The sequence below is a fragment of the Panthera uncia genome (genome assembly GCF_023721935.1).
Source record: "Panthera uncia isolate 11264 chromosome B2 unlocalized genomic scaffold, Puncia_PCG_1.0 HiC_scaffold_24, whole genome shotgun sequence".
In the NCBI taxonomy this organism is placed as follows: Eukaryota; Metazoa; Chordata; class Mammalia; order Carnivora; family Felidae; genus Panthera; species Panthera uncia.
This window is the reverse complement of record NW_026057580.1, coordinates 80,402,409-80,428,522: the sequence shown is the minus strand read 5'-3', so window position 1 is coordinate 80,428,522 and position 26,114 is coordinate 80,402,409. Positions and strand designations below refer to the sequence as shown.

Genomic DNA, 26,114 nt, shown 5'->3' with positions numbered 1-26,114 from the left:
TAATAAGATAATAAAGAAACAAGAACTTCCTGGTGAAGTCACACTACTACCCTTCTGTGCTCTCGTAATTTCAGCTGTACAGTGAGAGTTGGTATGCATGAAATTCACATATAATCAGGATCCAACATCACAATGTAAGATTGAATCATTTTTTAAATAGGTACATTTTGTTTTAAAAAAGGATGAAGAACTAACTCAGAGTTATCAAGTTATTGAAGTTAACAATATACCCCATACACTTGCCATAATGTTCAGATTAAATAGTTTGGATACGGTGCCTGACACACAGGGGTTACTCCATTGGTGACAGTTCCTTTTCACTCCCAAGCCTTTCCCACAGGCATATCTAAGGATGATATACCACCGAATTAAAGAAATATTTAACTTTTTCAGGGATGTTGCCTTGATTTAGATTTCCTCCTATTTTTGAAATTGCCAACCACACCTCTGAATCAGTATGTATTCAGTATATAACAATGAGGAAGGGATGGATCCTTGGAGTATGTTGATCTTGACTGCCAGGCTCCAAAGATTTGAACATGTCTAGTTCATCTTCCCGATTACCAGTTCTGTGCCCCACAATACCTCTTCCACTGTCATGCTAGCAGGACAACAGAAATTATAATAGCAAAACAAGCATTTGCTGTTTCTTAAGCAATAACAACAAATAGGGTTGTCAGGATATACCAGCAGACTGGGAGGGAGAGTCCTGTGTGCTGTAGCATTCTGCCTCAGTGTTTTATTATCAGAAAATTCTCCCAAAGTTTAAAGATAACACACATGGAAATAATTTGGTCCCTGTGTGCTACCAAACAATATTTTAAAATACAACAAAATCTTTAATATGGTTAGTAATCTAAACTTAAAAAAAAAAAACTTCATTTCTAGTAACAATTCCAGTATGTCTTGGCAATCTACAATGTATGAGGCTGCTATCTTGTGATGTTTTGAAAGCCTAATTCTATAGCTCAAAATGTTTTAATAGACAACAATGCTGGGGATTTTCTCTTCTCTTCCTTTATCCTCATCTTCTCAGTTTAGATTACCCTTTGTCCTTTCAAAATATGAAAGGCCTTGGGGCGCCTGGGTGGCTCAGTTGGTTAAGCGTCCAACTTCAGCTCAGGTCACGATCTAACGGTCCGTGAGTTCGAGCCCCACGTCGGGCTCTGGGCTGATGGCTCGGAGCCTGGAGCCCGCTTCCGATTCTATGTCTCCCTCTCTCTGCCCCTCCCCCATTCATGCTCTGTCTCTCTCTGTCTCAAAAATAAATAAAACATTAAAAAAAATTTAAAAAAATATGAAAGGCCTTAAAGAGCATTTTTAAAGATTTCCAATTTTTACTATGTTAATCATACCACCATCTCATTAAGAATATATTCAAACGCAAATGTTTGTTAAAAGGTAATACAGTTATTAATTTCACATATTCCACATCATTCGTTAAAAATATCTGATGTGCAAAGCAATAACATAGTTATCTGATTTACTGGGTAACCTAGTAACTCTGACTGACTGTCACTAACTTCAGTCACAGCAAAATGTATTCAGTAGTTTAATTTTATTGTTTTCATTTTGTTTTGTTTTGTTTTATAAACTGGTACAGCCATGAGCAAGAAATGTTGTAGAAAAGGCCTAAATTAAGCAAATGAATAAAAGCTGCAAAGTTATCGCAGAGTTGTTCTAGAGCAAAGGAGACATCTGGGACAGGAAATCCATTTGTTCAATTTGCCTGATCTCTTGCCAAGATTGTTAACACTCTTCAACAGCAAGCAACCAGTTCTATTCAAAACAACATTTAGGGGATTCTCAACTAGTCACATTTTTATCCTTCACATTTCTCCTGGCCAATGTAGAGGCAAAAGCTGGCAAATCTCTCCTTCCTTTGCAGTGTTTGCTTGTGGATCTGTTGACACTGAGCGTGGCCTTGCTGGAATGTTTCTCTCCGCAGTAGTTCTCTTTCTTTTCAGGCCAAAGACACCATATAATGGGATCACTCCCACTAAATCCATGCATTTCAAGGGATACTGAATGTTCTCCTAAAGCATTAAAAGCAGTCATCTATTTTTAAATGTGGAAATTAATGTAATACAAAATAGTGTCTATCGGCAAACCACAGCAGTTCTTAATCACTTTTAATCTAAATCTTCCAGAAAAGTGCTTTGACTGATTTGAGTTACCATTTTAATGATACTTATTCCATCTCTTGAAATGAGACGGGCTGCTGTTTGAAAACACATATCATTCCTCATGCTGAAGAGGGTTTTTATCATTGTTTTTAAAGCAAAGGAAATTGTTAAACACACACACAGTGGGAGATTTTAAAAGATGGCAAGATAAGGTGCTTTGCCATGACCAAAGTTACTGACTTACAGAATCAAGGCAATGTAAGTGATTTTCAAAACAAATTCAACCTGAAATTTTGCTTTAGGGCAGTTGAGTATGTCCATTTTAACCCATCCTGAATACACTAATGATCTCTTGAATGGTATGTGAGAAAAAAAAAAAAAGAAAGAAAGAGAGAGATTATCCTAGTAATAAAATGAATAACAATGAATGGTATTCAATAGCTGGCAGATTTGGGACTGGGTGATTTAGCATTCTTTCAGGGCCAGGATATGACACTGGCACCTATTTTTGTGTCAAAATAGGTGCCAATATAGGGTGCCTGGGTGGCTCAATCAGTTAAGCGTTTGACTTCGGCTCAGGTCATGATCTCGCGGTTTGTGAGTTCGAGCACCGTGTGCTGACACCTCAGAGCCTGCAGCCTGATTCAGATTCTGTGTCTCCCCCTGTCTCTATCCCTCCCATGCTCATGCTCTCTCCCTGTCTCTCAATAGTAAACGAATGTTAAAAAAAATTTTTTTTAAATAGGTGCCAATATGATGGTCCACTTTAAAAACAGAATTTTAGATAAAGCTTGTCAATTAACTAGTATAAATAATCTATTCTAAACTGGAAACACTTTTTGAATACAACTGCTATTTCCCAGATAATAGATGACCATCTCTTTAAAAACCAATTTTGTTTTGCCTTAATGACTGGAAATCTTTTAAAAAGTACATCATGTACTTCCTTGATTTCTGAAATAGAGCACACTACACCCAACTTTTCACTCAGGGAGAAAAGAAGAAAGGCAGCCAGGCTGCTGTCCTGACTCTAAATCAGTTGATCTAGGCCTGAAACACAAACCCTTTACTTGCTAACTAGGTTATGGGGCAGCAACTTTTAAACTGTAAGCTACTTCAAGTTCCTGTAATAATGCCTTTCAAAAGCAAGTCGGGTGAATACAAGCTGATGGTATCCTCCCTTCAAAATGTCCCCAAACTGCTACACTTTTTAATTCTTGTATTTGTTAGACTTACCTTTTGCTCCTTTAGGATTTTGCCATCTCGTATAATTTTTATGGCCATCAGTGTACCTGCAACAGGTCTTTTTTTACCTTGCCCTTCAAATGGTTGGCTGTGGTTTACAATTATCAGATAAGCATGTGGATGCATGTTAGTTTCAGTCTTAGAACAGACAGTCCCAGGAAAGGCCTGTGGTTCACATTTATTTGTAGGGTGCACGGGCTTTAATGGCATTGAAAGAGGACTTTACCTCCATTTTGACCTCAGTTTGTACTTCCTAATCAAGTTCTTTCCAGACTATCTTTTAACACAGGAAAAAGACCTAGCAGGCAAAGCCTCCTGTAAGGGGAACTGAAACTACCCCCTCAGCTAATAGGGCCTGCCCTGATACCAAGCAGGACCCCTGCCTAATCAACCCCAAGATAATATTGGCCTGACCATTACTGCCAGCTTCACGCACCCACAGACTTTTGTTGCATGTTTTCCTTATATAAACCTGAAAATAACTTTCTGCACTTTGCAGACAGTCTTGGAGACATTAGCCTGCCCTCTTCCCCGTGTAGGCCTCATTGAAATAAATTCTTCTCCTGTTTCATCTCGACTCATCTCCCTGTCTTTGGATTCTGTCAGGGGTGAGAGTCCGAATCTGGTCTGTGTGGGATCTCTTTGAGCCCCAGTTACAACATTGATCTGCCTGGATGCTCAGGAGCCTCTGAGGGTCTTTCCAGGATCCTAACTCTGTGTTGTATTACTATACACATTACGAATATCGAAAAGGTCAAAAGTGCTTCCTAAATGTAAAACTAAGTACTTCCAGTTTTGTGCAGAAAATTCTATTAGTAACAGTGAAATCATCAAAGGTCATGCAGCTAATGGCAAATCCAGAACTAAACCCCAAGGATCCTACCTCCCAGGTCAGCATTTTTTAACTCCTTGAAAATATTCTATATATTCTGCCTTCTTTTCCTCACTACTTATTTCTTACTACATCCCTCATGTTGATTTTTCCTATTCTAATGAAACTACTTTATCAAAAATTGCCTGAGTTTTATTTTTTTAAGTTTATTTATTTTTGAGGGAAAGAGGGAGACAGAGAGAGAGAGAGACAGAACTTGAGCAGGAGAGCAGCAGAGAGAGAGGGAGACACAGAATCCAAAGCAGGCTCCAGGATCTGAGCTGTCAGCACAGAGCCCAAAGTAGGGCTCGCACCCATGAACTCAGATAATGACCTGAGCCGAAGTCAGACACTTAACCAACTGAGCCACCCAGATACCCCAACATATTCCGAGTTTTAAATCCAAATGCTTGCCCAGCCTTCCTGCTATGCTTTCTCTCCAGCGTCTTTCCCTTCTTGGTGCTCCTGCTCCTGTGTCCTCCCCCCTCATGATATGCCATCTGTCCTTCTCCAGTTACTTCAATAACTTTTCTTTTTCTTCAGCAATTCTTTCTCCTCTTCCAATCCCATCGGGGGTGGCATTTCTGAAAACACAGTCCCCAGCCCTCTTCTTGCTGCCCACTAGTCAGAAAAGACTGAAGTCTGAGTTGATCTCTAAATAAATTCTGCAAATGCCTCATAGACCTCTCACTCTACTTCTGTCACTCCAAGTGCAAAAACAAAATTTCACAAGCTCCTATTTGTTCACATTTTACTGGTTTCCTCTCCTAACTTTGTTACCTTCCAACAATGACTCCCTCTGACCCAGGAATTTTGACCTAGTACCCTCTCAAGCATCTCAGCAATTACTTCTCTAAAGATTCTCTGAGAGCAGCTGTTTACCCTCTGTCTTCAGTCTTTTCACATGATGGAAGCCAGCACCAAGTTCCCATTTCTTCTTATCTGAACTGGAGATACTGTTGTATCAACAGAGGTACTGTTATGTCCAAAGTATTTTCTAAAGAAAACAGGTTTAGCTGCTCGTTAGCCACATTTTCATTGTAGCTATTATCCTAGGCTCTCATCATCTTAAATCCGGACACTTCCTTTAGAAGAGCTTTCCTGACTGGAGCCTTCCCCGTGTGAACGGGTCCCATATTTTCTACCCATTTTTCCCTAAGCGTTGCTCTGAACATATCACTACATAGTAAAGAAACTATCCTGGCTGTATGTCACTTATCCCATAAAATTGAGAATCCTTTGTCAGATGTCAAAACTCTTCATAATGACACAAGTTGCATTTATTGAGTGTCTAACAGGTGCCAGTGACTATTCTAAGCATTTTACGTGCATTATTTTAATCCTTCCAACAGCTCTATAAATACAATTATACAGATTATTATACAGATTAAGAAAGGCACAGAGAGGTTATTTGGGCCAGGTGACAAAAACTAAAGAGTCAGCATTTGACAATTCGATTCCAGTGGCTAAGCTCTTAAAAACTACATTATATTCTAAAATCCATAATCGTAACCAACTCTAACTGTCCATCCATAACCCCCACTACACCCACTCAAATACTGCCATCTATATGGGAGAGTCATGTCTTAAATCAACACAGCCTTGCACTTCCCTTTTTTAACTCTGATGTTAAACCATCTAAATCTTATCCATGTCTCAACACTTAACTAGACTTACCACACTAATGACTCTTCCCTAAAATAGTCTACTCATTCTAGTATTGCTAGCCAGATGGAAAGTTCCATAGCATTATCTTCTTTCCTTATATTTAATGGGGTTCAAGACATGCTACCCCAAATAGGGCACCTTGGCATATTGAATACTTTAAGCTGAAAGAATTTGACAAAACAGCAGAAGCAGGGTCACTCTGACCTTTCCCCTCACCCTTCTCCCCTGAAACAGGTCAGAAAACCCTCACCTGAGGTTTCCCCCAAGATACCCTGGTTTATTACTTACCTCATACTCAACCTATCATATATTTACATAACCACTCAAGCGTAGCATAAACATACTCAGGTCTAACTCTACCTTTGGGGCTTCATTTCCTTATGAAGACTCCTGTGTCATGTAAAATGTATAATTAAATTAATTTGTATGCTTTTCTCCTGCTAATCTATCTTTGTCAGTTTAACTTCCAGAGCTAGCCAGGGACCCTGGAGCATGTAGGAAGACTTTTTCCTCTCCTACATATTCCATAACACCAAGCTCTGTATAAGTCCCATTGTATATATTCAGTCAATATTTATTGACCAACTGATTTATCAACTCCAAAATGTGTAATTCCAACAGCAAAAGTCAAAGAAGAACATCAAAGAGAGAATTAGGCCTTCAGAAATGCCCAAAGCTAGAAAGAAGAGATCAGGAGATAAAGAGGCATAAAAATGAGTTGTCAAAATACTGGGAGAAATTTTTTCCATAGCTATCCCACTGCAAAGAATTATAACATTTGTGTAAATCACTTGCCTGGATATGGTAAATTATCTCATTAAATGTGATAATGGGGCAAATTAATAATTTCCACGTAATATTTTTTTAATTCCATGTAAGATTTTGAAAGTCCATTTATCTTAAGTGATTATTTTATATCAATCATATATTTTCACTCTAAAAAAATGATCATCAATATGAAAAAGGAAGACAGAAAAGAACAAGTATTCAAATTCAATTAACTCCACATAATAATTGAGTTCTGTCTTCCCTAGTACTCAGTTCCTTTTCTCTTGCCAGTTTTAAAAACGGTATTTTAAAATCTTAATCAGATCCTTTTTTAAAAAAAAATTTTGATGTTTATATTTATCTTGGAGAGACAGCATGCGAGCAGCGTAGGGGCAGAAAGAGAGGGAGACACAGAATCAGAAGCAGGCTCCAGGCTCTGAGCTGTCAGTACAGAGCCTGATGGGGGGCTCGAACTCACGAACGGTGAGATCTTGACCAGGGCCAAAGTTGGATGCTTAACCTAATGACCCACCCAGGTGCCCCTTAATCAGATTCTAAAATCACTTTATCCATATACATGTTCAAGGGTAAAAGAAACCTTATAAGAAAACAATACTGTTTCTTAACTTGATGGGTCCCTAATCGTCTCACAGCCCCACCCCTAGCCCCAGCTCTGCTTCTGTCGCCTTCCACACACCCACTGTGGGCTCAAACTATAAGCCTCTCTTACAGTATAGAGAAAAATGACTGGCTTTTGTTCCACAACAGAATCTTCATTTACAAAGACTGCTAATAGTGAGTGCTGGGTGTGTGAGGTAATGTTACAGGGTCTACATCTATATATAAACTCTGCAGCTGCACAGCTTTGTGATTTCCAACTCTCTGAGTATAATGCAAAGTCAAATGCCAGCTCAAAAAATAAATTTTAGAACCAGCATGATCAAATCAAGGGACAATGATTCTCTTTGCACCACCCGAACGGCATCTCACGTCAACATTAGTACTGTCCGCACCTGGCCTGAACCAGCTGCTCTCATCTTCTAAACTAAAAATAAGGTACCTGATCTAAAATAGCGAGGGACAATATGAGGGCACCATGTTTTATCAAAGTGTTATTTCAATTTCTCAATGAAAAGAAATATCTATATCTATCCACATCTATCCATATCTATCTATCTATCTATCTACAGGTGATAATGATATTGGTTTCAGAAGTACCTCACTTCCACCCTTTCAGGTCAGCCTTCTTTATTTTCTTATAAATTGTCAATGTATATAATGACCCAGTGATACATGATTGGCGTGTAATAATACTCATTAAAAACATAGTAGCAATGGCCCAAATGAAACCTGAGCAGTGTTGTTGGTGTAAACCATCAGCTGTTTTTTTTTTCTTTTTCTTTTTTTTTTTTTTTAGCTGCTTTCTTTTTGAGGCCAAATAATTGTGAAACAGCTAGAATGTTTTTCCCCTCTATGGTTTGTGATATATTCATTCTAAATGCATCTTGAGTGAAATCTAAAGGAGCGTTTTTAATTTAACGTGTATTAGTTAAAAGTCTCTTAGAGAGGAGTAGGTATAATATTTTAACTTTTAAATATTGTTAGGTAACATCTTCCTATAGGCTTTAAACAAAACATTTTTGTCTTGTTAAGGCGATATTGCCTAATAACAAAGGGTTGGTAACAATATCTCAATTAATTTCAAAGCAAGTATCAATTTTTTTTTTAATTCAATTCAGCTACAAGATATACAAATATACCTCTCCTCAACCTGTGATCCACACTCAAGCTCTACAGGAAGGCTGCCACGGAGAGATTCTGGTTTGGCATGGCCACCTCAATGCTGGCATGATTTACTCAGCTGTCAAGCATCTGGATGGTCACCATGGAAAGACAGAGGGAATATCCATGTCCCACAACATGTAAACGGGAAATGTTCTACAAACATGTGCCTAGAGAACGGATCAAGACAAGAATACAGGCAGCTTATTTTTTAAATTTCAATAAAAATTATAAATTCTCTCTTACCCTTTTTGTTTCAACATGAAGAAATAAGCTCTTTATTTAAAAATATTCTTTGTATAATACATTTACTAGTACCTGCAGAGAAATACTGAGTTGATTTCAGCTACTTAAGTGGGAAAATGAGAAACTGTGACCACTCAACTGCCAGATATCCACGGGCACACGTATGTTTTACATTGACCACATCCTTTTTGTCCTTCTTTTAATACCTTCTGCTTAGTCCAGTGGGTTTCCCATAATAGCTGTTCAATAAAATGTTTTGAGGTCTTTTTTTTTCTTCCCAATTTTAGATACAGCACTGCTGTCAGCATGGTGAGCAAATAAAGACAGTGATGAGAAATAAACCCCAGGACTAAATTCAGGACTGAAATGTGGCATCTCAGCTATAGAACTTTACCTTTAGAAAACACACAGAATCTTTTATCCACTTTTTTTTTCCCCGAGAAAAGATGTACTTAAGTGTCACGTAATCATCTACAATCTTATCAGACTATTCCTTCTCTTTCTGCTATTTTGACTAAGTACTATTTGAGCTGAAAAAATAAGGCATAACATCAATGAGCAAACTGTTTCATTTAAATCAGTAATGTTGGTCATGCCTTCCAGCTTTCCAGTGTGCACTCGTATTCTAGTCCAAGAGTTAATTTGGGGGCTGGCCCAGATTTCTCCATTTAAAAGCTAACTCACTGGTGTCCCTTTAATGTCTCTACTGGAAGTACACCCTAAATAACTACCCCGGTGGTATGGCGCATCTCTGAAGGCATGTCCAGAACCCAGCTTTCCATCACATTGCTTTAATTGAGTGCCGTTCTTCTTTGTTTCCACTTTTCTTTAAATTAGCAAGTAAGGCTGGGAATCCTCCAGACTCAGTTCAGACTGTATTTTCTAATTAGATGATTGGGAAACTTTAATTAATAAGATGACCCCAGCATAAAAATTAGGTCATACTGGTAAGCACTTATAGCTTACAAATTTTAGCAAGCACTGACTTTTGCAAGTCAGCCAACTTTGTTAGTTCTCAACAATCCTTTAATTAGGCTAGACAGAAAGTAGCATGCACTAATGTGTGTCCTGGCTGAATTCCAGTGGGGATGATTGCAATCTGGCCTACCTAAACTTCCACTGGTTCCATCTGAATACAGTAGTCTTCTCCATTCTGCCTCTATTTCATTCTGCATTGGTGCTTTATGCAGGTTCCTGCTCTTCACCCTAAGCACTGAGGATATCCAGTTAACAGGACCTGCTGAAAACCGACCACATCCAGAACAATGTGCTAAGGAAAGCAGAGTGTATTCTAAGAAAGCCCACTTCCCTTTTCTTACATGTATCCACACACACACCTGAGTCAATTCTTCTGAACAGCATCATTTTTATTCTCTTCCTTGTTCCCATTGTATACCCGCTGCATCCACTACATGCACACACACACACACACACACACACACACACACACACCTTCCACACAACTAAACTTTCAGAGGACCTACGTACATCTTTAGAAGATTGCACATAACTGCAATTATCATATGCATCTGGTGCTAAGTTTATTGAGGTATTCATGTTAGTTTTTTTCCTTCCCTCTATTACTGTTATTTTGCCTGTACTGTATTAAGAAAACTGCATGAGGTGATATATTAATTTATCTCTATACAAATGTGAAGATGGAAAAGTACTTTCTAGCCTGGATCTCCCAGAAAGAGACAATTTTTAAATGAAAGATTTAATCATAAAATCTTCAAGCTAAAAGGACCTTCAAGAAGTCATGTAATTTACTCTCCTAGCCCTAGGCATACAAATCAGAGTCCACCAAAAGACTGCGTTACCAAAAGAAATCAAGTTGGGCCAAGAGAAATTATACAGTATAAGATAGGATAATTTAAAAGATTAATCTCTGCTGTCTTGCCATAGTTCTTTAGCAATAACTGGGCCTTCTGGTGAATCAGGATATCAAATATTAAAACGCTGTTGAATATTCTGGGTCTGGGGGATCACCTAAGGAATATTAATAGCTTAAGCATTTTTTAATTTAAGTTTGTGAAAGGCAGTGGTTATAATTTGTGTGTGTGTGTGTGTGTGTCTGTGCATTTCCATAATAGTAAGGAAAAGTTTCCAAATTTCTTTAGAGCCTTAAAAAAGGTTTACTTTTTAACTTGCAGTCATATTAACTCTTATCCAAATCTTTTATTAAATTAAAAACTCACACTCTGATCTAAAATTTCGTATCTTGCTCTTCATATAAACAGTTACATGTCTATCTCATAATTAATATGTATTCTTCATATGAAATCTTTCTTAATTAAGCCATTTCATGAAGATACATATAGTACGTGCACATTTTAGCAACTATCGGAGTTGAGAGAACAAATTAGAAGTGTCAAATATTCATGGACAGTCTTTACTGGCACCAAAGGAAAGATCATAACATTCACCAGGTTTTAGATAACATCCACCTGGTGCAAACTAAAAGGAGCAAAACAGCCAAGAATGCAAAGGCTTGGCTGAGCACATAATTGGCCCTAAAAAGTAGCTTTCAAATGAATCTAGATTCAGCAGTGCCTCTCCAGTAGATATTCCCACAAATGCTTACTGGATGTCTCAAGCTACCTTCCCAATTCCTAATGTATGTCTCCTCGTCCCTAACATACATCTCAAACTATCTCCCAATCTCCTTTTCCTTTCCTCCTACTTTCCCCCACACCTCCATAGCTGCTAACCCACCGGCCTGCTCTCTTCATTTACTACCTGCTTCAAAACACAATAAAAATCAACTAGAAAGTTTTCAAAATGTCTACATGACTAGACTACTTCCCTAAAAACTTTATTTCCAAATATCAAGGGGCTGAGGGAAGGAAAGCTGGTATTGACTTTTTATAGAGCTCCCAATGATGGTCACCCAGGGCCACAGTGCATAGGGCTTGACTGTCACAGGTGCACAATGGCTGGGCTCAAAGCTACTCTTCCCTCATGATTGCCTCCACTGTTCTCCAGACAACTCCAAATTCAGTATGAAGAAAACCTGCTGTTACTGCTAAGTGCTCTTTCTAGGGCTTTGCTCTAGCTCAGTGCATCTCAGCAAGAGGGCTATTTTGTAATTTGGCAATGTCTAAAGACATTTTTGGTTGTTACAACCAGGAGTATGCTGCTGGCATCTAGAGACCAGTGATGCTGCTAAACATCCTGTGATGCACAGAACTGCACCATGCAACAAAAAATGATCCAGTTCAGAATGCCAACACTGCAGAAGCTGAGAAACCGCCTTACCTGAAACCTACCTTTCCCTTCCTTCATCACTCCACTCAACATGCTTGTTAAACATTTCAATTCTTCTAGTTCATCCTCCTGAATCCCACTAACCACCCTCCTTTTCCAGCTCCAATTGCCAGCTCACACCAAACTCTCCCCAAATTCTCACAATTACCTATAATCCCTACAACGCTCTTCTTCTTTCTGGCTGTGTTCCTCTTCATATCTTATTTCTGATCATCTTTAATAAAGCCAAAATATACAGTGAGGATTCTTCTATCAGCTGGTCCTCATGGCCTTTCATCCTTCTCACCACTGAACCTTCCACCCAATTCACCAATCAAGGGCCTCTGCATCCCCCCCCAAGCAATGCTCCTGTCCAAGACCTAAACCCCTATACATAGTATCTCACCACAACCACTAATACAACTACCTTTTCTATTATCTCCCTTCAGCTGAACCCACCTTCTGTTCTCAAACATCTGCAATAGCATTCCAGTAATCTAACCACCCCTTCCATTCTGATTCTGACATCCTACTCATGGTCACCCAGTCCTAACTCATATTTCAAGACCCCTTAGAGCCCTCCTACACCCTCAGTTTTGTTCAATCTAAGAACAAGGAAACTTCCATTTTCTGCTTTCCCATTGCAATTCTTAGAAAGATGGGGAGTGATGGAAAAGTAGTTAGTTCCCCTGCAAATGCATGCCACCCAGTTTCAATAAGGCCTTTGATGCAATTTAGCCATCATTTAAGTTATCGCTGCTCAGCCCTCACATTCCCCCACAGAGCTTGCTCCAAACCTCAGGCTTTCACTCTCACTTGGTGTTGCTTCTTATCCCGCTATGGTGAATGACTGTGCCATTCACCTGGAGAATTTACATCTGTACAACTGCGTACCCTACCTATAAAGTTTAAACTCCCTCCAAATGTGCTTCAGTCCATCCACAAACTGCACCCCTGCCCATTTCATTCCCTGCCTCACCTCCCAATTCTCCCCTACTTGCCAGCGAACCTGACTGTTCAATGTCCCGTGCATACACTTTCATTCTCACCTTCTTCCTATCATTTCTTTTCTTTTCTAAGTAAGCTCTACACCCAATATGGGGCTTGAAATCATAACCCTAAAATCAAGAGTCGCTCTACTGACAGAGCCAGCCGGGCACCCCCATCATTTCTTCCTCCTGGGATTCTCTTTTCCTCAGGGTCTAATTACGCCAGTGCTTCAAACCTTGCGTGAACAGCCTATATAGACATAACTGATCACTTGCCCCAAACCTCCATAGTACTTCATTCTTACTTCCTTTACAGTTCTTATCTTCCCATGTTATACTGCAGGTAACTACACATAACATTTAATCTCCTAGACGAAGGCCTGGTTTGTTTCCACTGCCCAGCTCGACTCTGCTTCTTCTACCTTGAATTACACACACACACATGCACTTACATATGTGTATATGTTATCTTTACAATACATCATAAATAATGTATATTGAACATATATATATTCAAATATATATTGACTAATATATAGTGAGCATATATATATAAAATCTCCTAAAATGTTTTACAAAACGCAACGTAACTGAATTAAATTTGTCAATAAGTATCTTGATAAAATGGTAGACTCCCCCCCCCCAAAAAAAAAAGGAAAGGAAACATTTATCATCAGTTTCACTTAAGTTTCACGTATCAGGTTGAGAAATCTGTGAATCCCCTCAAGTCGTATGGGCATTTTTCTGGTGAGAAAGCTCATAATTTTTCATTGATTCTCAAAAGAGCCTATCATGCAGGAAAAAAAAACCAACAGTTAAGAAGTACTGCTGTGGAGAGAGATGTGAAATAGAAAGACAGAATTCACTGTATTATTTTCATTCTGATCTAAGAAAATCTTTGGGATATATAATGTTATATCAATTGCAGCAAATAAAGCTAAATAATATGAATTTGAAATATATGAATTCACATTTTTTTAAAAAAATGGCCCAGTTTACATCAACATTTATTTTTCACCAACACTGATCTTTATAGTAAGCTGAAATACAATCTTACAGTACATAATGAACAGAGAACAGTAAAGCATTTTTAAGTACTATCACATTAAGCAAGTAGTATGGCTTCATAAATAAATAAATAATAAGAATCAGGTTGCAATTTAAACTAATCTTCAGTTATTACAACCACTAAATATTAGATCAATCCGTGATAGAAACACAGCTTGACATTCCTTTCAGCTAGACCATATCCTAATTGCCAAAAGGACAGAAACAGACACTTAATTTACTCAGCACTTGTCATTAGGCTATTCATGTGTGGACATTTCATAAAACCTTCCTCTTGAAGCTGATTTAGTAATTACTTAATTTCCTCCCACTGTTCATTAATTCATTTGTTCATTTTAAAACAATCATAACTGGAACACACCATTGCAGGTTAGGAATCAACTCTAGGTTGGTTCCTAGAGTTTCATTGGGTCTTCCTCTGCCAACGCCCCATGGCAGGGCCCTAGATAGAGCTGCTTCTCAGCCTCTGACAGTTATGTACTGCTGCACTCAAACCACATGAGGGAGACTTTCAGGCTCCCAAAGACTTTGTAACAGAAGATATTTTTATGTCACAGATTGCTATTCAACCAAACAGTTGAAATCCCTCCTATATAAACTGAGATCACTGCCTCTGCCTCAGTAAGTTTGCTAACACTTGTCCACCTATCCCTATTAAAGTTCAATATGTAACATTCTTATTCACATTATGAAAGATTACATTTAAAAATGGGCCTACACGCAACAACAGAACTATTTTGCGTGTAAAGTCTGCATCAAATTGCTATAGAAATCTCAGAAAAATTCATTGGGGTTTCTTTCTCTACTTAAGGGAAAAGCTCGTATTTTAGGCTGCTATGGTACTTAACCCTAGAGTCAAAGTAAGCGCAATAACATAGCAATCATCACTATCTCATTCTTGTGAAAAGAAAGTGGAAACCAACAGGTTTCCCTTAAGAATTAAAGTAAGAGAGGCATATAATTAAAGGTCACTAAACACTGTTATTATAAGATTTTCATGTACTAAATGTAAACTGAACTTATACCATTTGCCTGATTTTTAGGACAGTTTTTTTGAACAAAAAATCTATTCCAAGACAGTCTACAAAATAGTAAACTGGGAGAGCAGTGTCCCCTGTATCTAAGAGCTTGTGGAACTTCTCAAGAATGTTGTAGATAAAACCAGAAATACATTCTTGAGAAAACTCATTAATGAATTTGCAGTCATCTTCACAGACTTCACTAGACTATCCTTTAAAAATGTATACATTGTTTTAAGTAAAGTAGTATTATTTGCCTTTTAACCCTTATACATTCAGGACCCAGCCACCTCTCCCTAACGTTCCCCTCCTCCCCAACCCTGTCCTTTAGAAGAAAGAAGAAAACTTTCAATACCAAGCCAAATAAAAGCAAAACTTAGGTTTATAAACACTGTTGAATAGTCATAATTTAACTACTATCCTTTGACCAAATAAAATAGAACCACGTTTTATGAAAGATGGGCAAAAATGAAACTCCATTAATCCCTACTGATAAGGGTAAGAAATACACAACGCTATACATAGCTCCAATAGTTTAGAAAAATCACAAGTTATAGGTTGTCATCAAATTTTTGAGCAAGCCTTTTTTTTTAATTTTTATGTATTTAAGTAATCTCTACACACAACGTGGGGCTCAAACTCACAACTCTGAGATCAAGAGTCACATGCTCTCCTCACTGAGCCAGCCAGGCACCCCAAGCAAACATTATTTCAAAAGGAGGAAAAGGGGGGAAAAAGACCCAGAGCTCTTTACATTTGTTAATTATCAAGTCTACAACAGCTTCTAGAGATTTCAAATATGTAGCTCATTCCATCGCTCCCAATAACTGGAGTTAAACACACCCACAGACTCTATCTCATATCTGCACCTCAGAGAAATCAAATGGAGCAAATAGGTAGCATCTAGATACACCATCTACTATAGGTCAACTATCCCCTAATTTACAGATTGAGAAAGTGAAGTGAGGATCACTGTGTTCACAGAGATAAATTATGACCTCCAGGAGCAAGCTGCCTTCCACCACCACAGGTGCCATAACAAAGGAAGTGCTCAATGCCAAGGCAGGTCAGCAGAGCCTTTCTCCAGGGGCCAAGATCACAGAAGGCAGCTAGCTACTAGGCTGTAATGTTCTCCTTGGGACATGTGAAAGTTTTCCCCACTTTCCATTTCCTAGTGACATCAGAAACTGTCCTTTATAAAAATAATACTCTAGGGGCAACTGGGTGGCTGTAAGTTGAGCATCCGACTTTGGCTCCAGTCATGATCTCGCGGTTTGTGAGTTCAAGTCTTACATCAAGCTCACCACTGTCAGCGCAGAACCTGCTTCAGATCCTCTGTTCCTCTCTCTCTGCCCCTCCCGCACTTGTGCTCTCTCAAAAACAAATAAAAGATTTTAAAAAATAATAAAAATAATACTCTAGTAGATCTCCCTTGCATATCTCCTATGGCTAAGTTCCTATAGAGTAGGCTCATATGAATTCCCTACCCCTGAACATTTCAGACGTAATATTGACCCATCTATCATTCGACACATGGCTGTCAGTTAAAACAGCCTCCTTTGAAACACCTCCTTATTCTGTTGTGTCATTAGCATCATACAGATGCATACAAAGACTTCTGTTAACAGAAGAGATTTGATTCCTCTATTCCAGTCTAAGACCCATTTGTTTTCAAAGAACACAACATTGTTGAGGCTTTTAAATGTGCTACTGTTTTAGTGTGTGTGCATTGATTAGAAAACAAAAGTCAGTAGGAGAACCCCTTACCACCAGCCCTGCAAAGACAGACATTTAGGGTCCCATGCTGGAAGAGCAGGCATGGGTCAGAAGTAGGCTGCTGGCACTGCTCCTCACCTGCAACTTTTATAACAAAGTGCTTCAACAGATGCCCTCCCCCAGGGGTCCTCAAGTTCCAAATATCCTTGGAAACCCACTGCAACATGTTGCCTTCTTTGTACCATTACCAGTCAGACCTGAGTTTCAAAGTTAAGATTTGTGATTTTAGTGGCTGAAACATAATTCAAGAAACTCGAGTAAATACAGGAAAAATAAGAGCCAAGTATATGAAAACAAGATCCCCTTCAGTTATTTTAATTATGTGATAATAGTGTTGGATATTCTTAAACATCTCTATGTATTACTATTTTGTTAAATACTTGCTAAGTAGGTTAAGAGTTTCCGTACTGAATTTTTAGCCTTTAAATATTGTTTAGGTAATAATTTAATATTATTAACTTTTAGGGTGCATCATTACCCTAGAGTAATATTTCACTTAAAAGTGTTTCTGAAAATGCTAGTTCCATGGAAGATTAATAGGGGATAGAAGGAAAAGAGGTCCTTAGTTCACTGCAAGCACTTTATAAGTATTGTGGAGTTAAATTGTGGAATTAAGCAGGAGTTTCTCTCGTGTAGGACTTCTAGGAGCTTCGAAGATGTGCTGTGACCCCTGGGGGTAGGAGAGAGGATAAAGCCTGCAGATCCCACAACTTACTTAACCTCAGAGCTCATGTGCAATAGAGCATTTTGCAGAACTTGTGCCCATGGAACACAATTCTAGAAACGCCAGCCTGAGGAAGGACCATGCTGATTGGTTTGTAAGTTTAAATTTAATTCTTTTTTTTTTTCACGTTTATTTACTTTTGAGACAGAGAGAGAGACAGAGCATGAACGGGGGAGGGTCAGAGAGAGAGAGGGAGACACAATGTGAAACAGGCTCCAGGCTCTGAGCTGTCAGCACAGAGCCTGAGGCGCGGGGCTCGAACTCACGGACCGCGAGATCATGACCTGAGCCGAAGTCGGCCGCTTAACCCACTGAGCCACCCAGGCGCCCTTTAAATTTAATTCTTAATGAACACTTCAAGAAGGTATATCAGACACATATGCATTTCAAATAATCTGAACCCAGTGTTATAATCCTTATTGAAATTTCCCCTCAAATGATAAGAAAGAAAGAAATGTTTCTACAAGAAATCAGATGTTACAACTAAGGCCACTGGCCAAATGATATATAAACAGCCCATAACTACCCCTACCGCCACTGGGGGAACAGTTCTGGAAGATTCAACTGTTAATAATTACAAAGATTTTCTAGATATCAGAAGTTTAGGAAGCTCTTCTCACATGTGTGAAGCTCTTTCATGTGTAAACTTCCCCACCCCTTCCAGCCCCCCCCCCCCGCCGCACATGCTCCTTAAGCAGGAATGATTTGCCTCATTCTTCAAAGGAGGAAATGACAGTTATTTGGTTGTTCAGTACAGAAGGCTGGCTAGGTGTTGAAAAATCTGCCCCCTCACTGAATCCAGTGCTTTCCCAGCACACCCCTCTCTCTCTCTCTCTCCCCCAAGGTTGTGCTTGGCAACAGTGAGAAGCTATTCCAGAAATTCAGACTGAAGGGCTAGGTTAGCAGAGAGAGGCCACTGAAGGAACCAAATCTGCTCCAGCGTGACAGGCATACAGCGTATAGGCTAGACGCACTGAATCCCTTTCAGATTTTTCGTGATCTCTATTCACTACAAAGACACAAATGCTGCGAAAAGATCTTCCATTTATTTCCCTTATTTAAACTTCTGAATAGGACCAAGCTAGAAGTCAGAAATAGACACACTTGGTCCTGAAGAATTTTTTGTTCACGTAATAACAGGCCGAAGGAAGAATGAGCTAATTATCTAGTTGGGTTGAAAATTTTCAGAAACAGGTTCGTGTATTCATGTAACACCCTAAGTGAAGACCTGTGTTTTATGTCAGTAGTTCTCCAAGTTTGGTCCCTCACCAGCAGTGTCACTGTCACCTGGGAACTCCTCAGAAATGGAAATTCCAGGTCTAGGACCTCCCAAAGACCTATTGAACCAGAAGTCCTGGGGTGGGCCCCATTGACTTGGAAAAAAAGCCCTGCAGGTGATTCTGATGCACCATCAAGACAGACAAGTGCTCTTATCTCAAACAACCTATTACTCCAGGTTATTTCCCACAACAATTAATTGTAACTATATTCTCACCAATCAGTAGTCTGGATGCATTTAGGATGTGGGGCATGTTTTAAAAAACAGCAACAACAACAACAGGTACATAACATTACTCTGCATTAGCAATTCATCAGAAATTGGTTTCAAAAGGAACAAGAATTTCCCATAGAATCTTTTTTTAAACATTCATATCAAAGTTTCCAGCTCATACTTTGTGCTTATTTCTCAATAATTGGCCTGAAATACACAGTAGCTGTAACTCTCCCCCCACCCCAACCCCCTGCCCCTTGAAAAATGACAGAAACACAACCTCATCATGAGGGCTCACTTTTCTAGGGCAGAACCATAAGTATGTCTTGCACTGTTTGGGCACACTTGAAATCTAGTGTGAACAGCAAGCAAAGCTAACTGTGAGGGGCTGGTGCCTCCTTTTATTCCCGGAGTACTCCAGGCACCAGCAACTCCTAGTTGTGAAACCCCAAGTCTACCTGGGCCTGTCAGGCCTGGACAGAAGCCTGGTACCAACAGCCCTCCAGGAGCCTGCTTAGGCTTCTGTTGATTACTGGCTCAACAGGAATTAGTAGGTAGATGCTGCCTTTGTTAGTAAAAGAAATGGAAGCTAGGACAGCTGTATCCTTTCATGTTACCTGGAAGGTGGAAGGGATTTCCTGAAGCTCAGTCTGGCTTTAGGTGGGACAGACCTGGGTTTGAGTACAAACTCTATCACTTGCTAAGAGAGTGAGTTAAGAAAAGTCACTTAAAACTTTCTGAATCTCCATTTTCTCCCTTGTAAAGTGAGGATATTAGTGTCTATTACCTATGCTGTAGAATTATTGGAAAGGAATCAGTGGGGGGAAACAAAAAAAAATACTCATTTAGCATTTAGCCCAAAACAAGCTTCGAATACATGCTAACAGTTTTCATTATTGTTTAAGTATTTTACAAAGATAGATTTTTAAAGCATAACACAAAGCACAAACTTTTTTTTCAAAGTACACAAAAAAGTCAGTTTGTCGTAACTTTTCAAAAAGAGTTTCTACAAAGATCAAAGTTAGCATGTGATCCATAATTAACTTAAAAGGTGAAAATTATTAGCATAAGTCACTTTATTCCATCCCAGGTTGAATGAAAAAAAAAAGTCTACAGCTTCCACCAGACTTAATGTCACCAACGTTTCTATTTGTTAGACCCAGTGCCTGGGTTAGAGTTTAAGCACAAATGAAAAACACTGCTTTCAGGAAGATGAAGCAAGTAACTCCTTTAAATAGTGATGAACTTTCCAATCTAAATATACCTGAAATAGTTTTAAAAAATCCAGATTAAAATTACATTGCTACCTTAACCCAGAGAAAGAAAACAATATAATTTTATCTTATTTCTTCATAGTTTTTAAATATCCTTCAATTTCTTGGAATTGTTAGGAACAAAAGTTTCACACACTTAGTTCCATTCTATATGTAGAAATTAAGTGTTAATATAACATTTGTTTCTACTGTTGTTACAGGGGAAAGGGAACCTTAGATACATTTTACCTCGATGGACTATGTATTTCATTATATTGAAAATAAACAATAACCCAGTTCTCTGGGAGGAGAGGGGGCCAAAATTGGAAGAGTTCACTACATAGATGAAAAAATAGAACAGAAATACTTCTTGTGTATGTATTTGATGTATGACATTTGAGTGTTATAAGTCCTGGAAATAGAAAATTTTCCATTATTAGCAATATTAGTTTCAAAAACTATTTTTGGAAAAATTACACTGAGCTGCTTGAAATTCTACCAAATAACACAACTGAAGTATATCCTTTGAAATTTTGGCCATTAGTAGAATATATACAAATACTGAATGCAACTGAGGTCATAATTCTAATATTTTTATTTCCGGTATAAATCTAGAAGGGTTAAAATGTGTTTCTGTCTCGGATTTCATTTTTGTTAAGCACACACATGCACGAAAAGGAAACAGAACAAGAAATAAAGACCTCCTATTTCAAGGAGTCCCTGGCTGCCATTCCAAAATTCTTGATTGGGCAAGTAGAGAATCTGCCCCCCAAATAAAGCAGGATCAGAGGGAAAAGGAGGTAGCAATGTCTATTCACATTTCTGGGCCACTGCCCACTTATGGGCTTCATGCCAGGGATGACTCTGGCATTCTGCACAGGGGATGCTGCCCATCCAAGCCTTTATTTGAGAAAGCAGGGGAACAGCTCTGTACAGATTGGCTCTTTGAAACTTTGGGTATATGAAAAAAAGGAACTGCCACTTGGTCTGTGAACCAAGAAAGAGAGCTGGACACTGGAAGGAGTGTCTATATCTTTCTTGGTAAACATTAGAGTAGAGTAGTACTGAATCAGAATGAAAGAACAGATGTAAAAAAAAAAAATACACACACATACACACAAGACAATGCTGGGATGCAAAAGTAGAAAACATATGGAAAGAAGAAAGTTATTTTATAACTTAGCAAATTCTTAGCATATTTTTACATCATAAGTTTCTGAAGCATTATATGGAAATCGTTAGTCCACAAGATTTAATGTTCACAAGATTTTATTAGCAATGGCATATGTAGATTCATAAATCTAAAATTTTAAATTATCTCACTAGGGAAGGTTTGCGGCAGGTACAGTTCTACATTTCTGAGGAATTTCCAAACATGTCAAAAGTATCCGAGGTAAATCCTAAGACTCTACCAGCAATTTTCAAGTCACTTCACATCACGCTTTGTTTTTTAAAAAGTAACGAAGGTCCATGTAACTATGAACACAGCACAAAGTCAGAACTGACAGCACCAAAGTATTCCATAATTATAATAAGATTGTTTTTATTTAGTCCATGTATGCATTCAGGGCTTCCTTTTCTGATAAATGTGTACTTCTAAAAATGCTTAGTAACTGCTCAGTATCAAGTCACTGTTCGGTAAAACTAAAGATCATTCTTAAGTTTCCAATGTGCTTCTTCACACAGCTACATGCACGTATACTAACACAATTCTTAGGTGCACCTGCTCCAAGTTAGCAATACTTCATAAAGCACACGGCAAGGATGGCACCTTCAAGGGTTAATCTGCTAAACAGAAATGTGTACTTTTAGCAGTTTATGGCACATACACTTTGTGCCACAGAGGAATCTGGTGTACAAAAACGTGGACGAGTTTTAATTTTCTTCCCTGAAAACAAAGCTGTCTTTTGAAACTGAAATAAGTTATGTTCTTCGATATTATAACAACTAAGTGGTCTTCACTGAGAATTATCTGAGGAATTTTTGCAACATTTAGATAAAGTCCTCTTTGATTCAGCCAAACACTTAAGAACAAAAAGAAAGAAAAGAAAAAAAAAAAAAAAACAGCTGAAACTTTTTCACCAGCTGCTGAGTTGTAAATAAGAAGTTTGACTGTTCTTGTCCTGTGCCACTATATCCAACACAGCAAATGCAGTGATGAGTTTGTTACTATCTGAAATCTTCAGTTTCTGAGCATTAAGGACAGCAATGATAAAAAGAAAATTACCTTCTTGAGATTAAGAGCTTAAACTTTGAACTGTACACATGAACAAATCTGTTTCCAGAAATCACCCCCTTTTTCATCCCAATCACCCTAAAATCTGAAGTTGGAATTACCATACATCTCAAAGATTTTAATTTATGATACATAGAGGTAGATATTTTTTCATAAAATGGAAGTTTTGTATTGAATCTCCGTGGCATGAAATTCTAAATTCTTGTCTTATAAACTGATTTCCTGACTTTTAAAAGAACGTATGTTTATCCACACTTGTAGTCTGACAAATATTAAACTAAATGCACATTTACTATAATTAAAAGCTAAGATAGAATCCTGATAGAGAAATTTCTCTGGAGAGTTTGTCTCTGCCCATCACTTGTTAAAAGATCAAACACTGTGTCTGCTCTGATAATAACCTGATGAATGAGCTTCCCACCTCCACCATACCTACGAGCTACCTCATCCTGTACAAAGGTCAGTTGCAAGTTGACGTAGACATAAATGTTTCTTTAAGTCTATTTAAAATAGAGATACCCCACTTACAGAATTGGAAATAAATGTTTCCAGAAACTTAAAGTTACTTAACAAGGAAATTTAATAAAGTTTCTGTCCTAGACTATTTCTGGCTTTCATTAATTTTAATGTATCTAAGATTTATCTGTATAACCACCAAAAAACATGTCCAGATGTTACCGGGATGCACACTAAACACTTCGGAAGTAAACAAAAGTAGGTGAACTTTTGTATCAATCAATGGTACTGAGTCATAACTGACTCCCGAAACCTGGCTACTTATAAAACCACTTCTACTCATAATAACTCAAACATAATACAAAAAGTTTTTAAAGGTCTATCAAGAGCAAAGGAAAACACATATATCCACCTATAGCGTGTGTGTGCTTTGCAATTATTAATTTGCAAAGAAATTATTTTATTTAAAATTAAATACTGTATTTCTACAAAGCAACAACCACCAGGAATCTCTGAGGTCTTTTAAATGTGATATTTCACCTTATCAAAGCAATGAATGTTCTTTGTCCTTTGTTTTTTGTTCTGCATCTGCATTAACATGGCTGCTAATTATATTAGCCTGGTGGCACTTAAAGTCTGAATGGGAAAAATCACATGATTCTTACAGAGCATCCTTAAGATTCAAATGTATACCTGCTTAGACTGAACACCCTTATATTACAACTGCCTCTATTTTGTTACAAAACTTAGCTTTGATTCAGAATTTGTTTCATAAGTGATGTAGCACTTCTCCAATACACCATCACATATTTGCACGCACATAAATAAACACACACACACACACACACACACACACACAAGAATCTTTAGCCTTATTGTGCCATTTTGTACCTTTAGGTTTCTTTTTCGTGTATCTATGTGTTTCTAAAATTGTTAAGTTCTTGAGAAGTTTGTATTCATCACACAACATGTCACATGGATCTAATGCCTACAATTGCCATAATAAAGCCCTACTATGCTACACAATTAAAAATTAAATCACATTTAATTTTTTTTTAATTGAAAAGAGCAAAAGAATACTCTTACCCACGCACTCGTTCTCACAGTTTTATGTTTTTACACAGTGAATCAGCAAATGTATTCTTTTCTGAATCATATATGACCACAGGAATGTTTTGATAACGTTTATACAATTTGGCATAGTTGGCCTAACCAGTGGTTTAACAAAGTAAACTCATTGTTCTGATTAGCTTTATCATTAAGAGTAAAAATCCTTCATTGCAAAACTTAAATTAATATATAGAAAAGAGAAATAAACCGGTTTACACATCACGGAAAAAATATTATATTCTTAAAATTATATTTATAGTTCCACCTTCTTTTTCTTAAAACCAAGTCCTTAAATTCATAGATCAAAATACATATCTTGAGATAACTTTACTGGGGAAGGAAAACACCCCAAGACAATATGCAACAAAAAGCACTCCTTCAGCTAAATAGTAAACACAACAACAACAACAACAACAACAACAACAAAACAAACACTCTTGGGCTTCAAGACAATTGATAAACAATGAAGACCACTTAAGGAATTCTTCTATCAGTTTCAATAGGAAATCCTTGCTCTTTCGAACACTTCACTGATTGGGCTCTCAGAAATCTCCTTCAATCTTGTAGTCCTTTCAGCCTTTATGAAACAATTGTTGGAAATGTGGGTGGCTATTCAGATTAATTTATACTTTCCAAGGAAAGCTGTTTGATAGCAGGAGTGAGCAAGTACTCCCACTTCAAATTAACCACTTACAGTGGTAGATTTTTCACCTCTAAACTATCCTCAGCCCCTCCTTTGATTGCCCTTAGAGAATTTAAATTCATAGACTTGATGTTTTCCATTACTGGCTTCTTGCCTCTTTGCAAACATACAACATTCTTCAAAAAGCATATATAATTCTCCATCCTATAGGATCAGACAATATCTCTATTTCAGGAGCAATTACATACATAATGTGAGATTGAATAATTTTCCTTAGAATTGCTTTTAATAATTGCGATTTAAAGACTACTGGTTCAGTTTATGGCAGTGGTGTTACTGAGTTCATTTAAGTATTTCTCTTCAATCTACATACTTTTAGAACTCAATGTGGCTTCTAGATCAGACTGGTGTAAGGATACCACCTGCCCTACATAGTGGTCTGTTAGAGCATTATACTTACAAGACAATATATTCCTTGAAAAATAACACACGTCAGTAAAGAAACAAAGATACTGCAAAAAAAAAAAAATAGTATATAGAAGAAAAGTCGAAAATTCCATATCTCTCTGTTTTAACACCTGTATAGTAAATTATATGTGACAACCACGTTGTTACAGTAACAGGAATGCAAAGCATAAAGGAACAAGAGATACATCTTGCTTTGCTTAAAGAAATTAAAGACAAGTTTAACCCGCACCTACCAAACTGTCTCCAGAGGGACAGAAATAGGTGAGGGTGGAAAGGCTCACCTCCCCTGTACCCCACAGTGCCTCTCCCTGAAATCATTTTAAACATAGGCAATCTATCTGTCACCTTCTCTCTTTTATCTTTCCTTCCATTCTAATCAATGGCAGACCCATTACCGCACTCCCCAGCCCAGTATCTCAAAGGCGCATTACAGAATAAGAGGACCCAAGTGTCACTTACCAGTTGCATGCCACAGATAAAGATAAGCGTGCACCTGCCACTGCAATAACCCATGGTTTCCGAGACCCCTGCCACAGCCAGACTGTCCCACGTCGGCCACCGTCGAGCCCCCACTTTATCCAATCAGATCGCGGGGAAGGACAGGCAAACCTGCCGAGGGCTCGGGGGCTCCGGGCTGCTGCTGCCAGTGTCCTGGGAAGTGACAGGCATTAGGACCTGCTGGCGCGGCGGCGGCGGCAGCAGCTCCAGCCGCGCCCGCCAAACATACCTTCACTCGCTCGGTGCACACGCCGCGCCGCGGGCAACGCCGCCCGCGGAGACGCGCCCGGGGCCCGCAGGGGCAGCAGCGGCAGCCTCGCAGCGCCGCCGCGCCGTCAGGCATCTGGCCGCGAAGTTTCGCCCCCGCCGCTCCTCGCGCCGGCTCGCCCCACGCCCCCCAGCGCGGCCGCCGCCCGACGCGCGCTCGCCC

The 26,114-nt window shown here is 38.6% G+C and overlaps 1 protein-coding gene across 3 annotated transcripts in view; it reads right to left on the bottom strand.

The window, feature by feature from the left end:
• The window catches only part of NKAIN2 (sodium/potassium transporting ATPase interacting 2), a 981,572-nt gene extending 955,845 nt beyond the window's left edge, over positions 1-25,727 (bottom strand). For all 3 annotated transcript variants that reach the window (XR_007462564.1, XM_049652959.1, XM_049652958.1), the window contains exon 1: positions 25,646-25,727. Coding sequence is in view for 2 of the 3 variants with exons in the window: in XM_049652959.1 (XP_049508916.1) it covers positions 25,646-25,699 (54 nt within the window). In the remaining variant the exon portion in view is untranslated. The remainder of the gene's footprint in view (positions 1-25,645) is intronic.
• Positions 25,728-26,114: the final 387 nt, after the last annotated feature.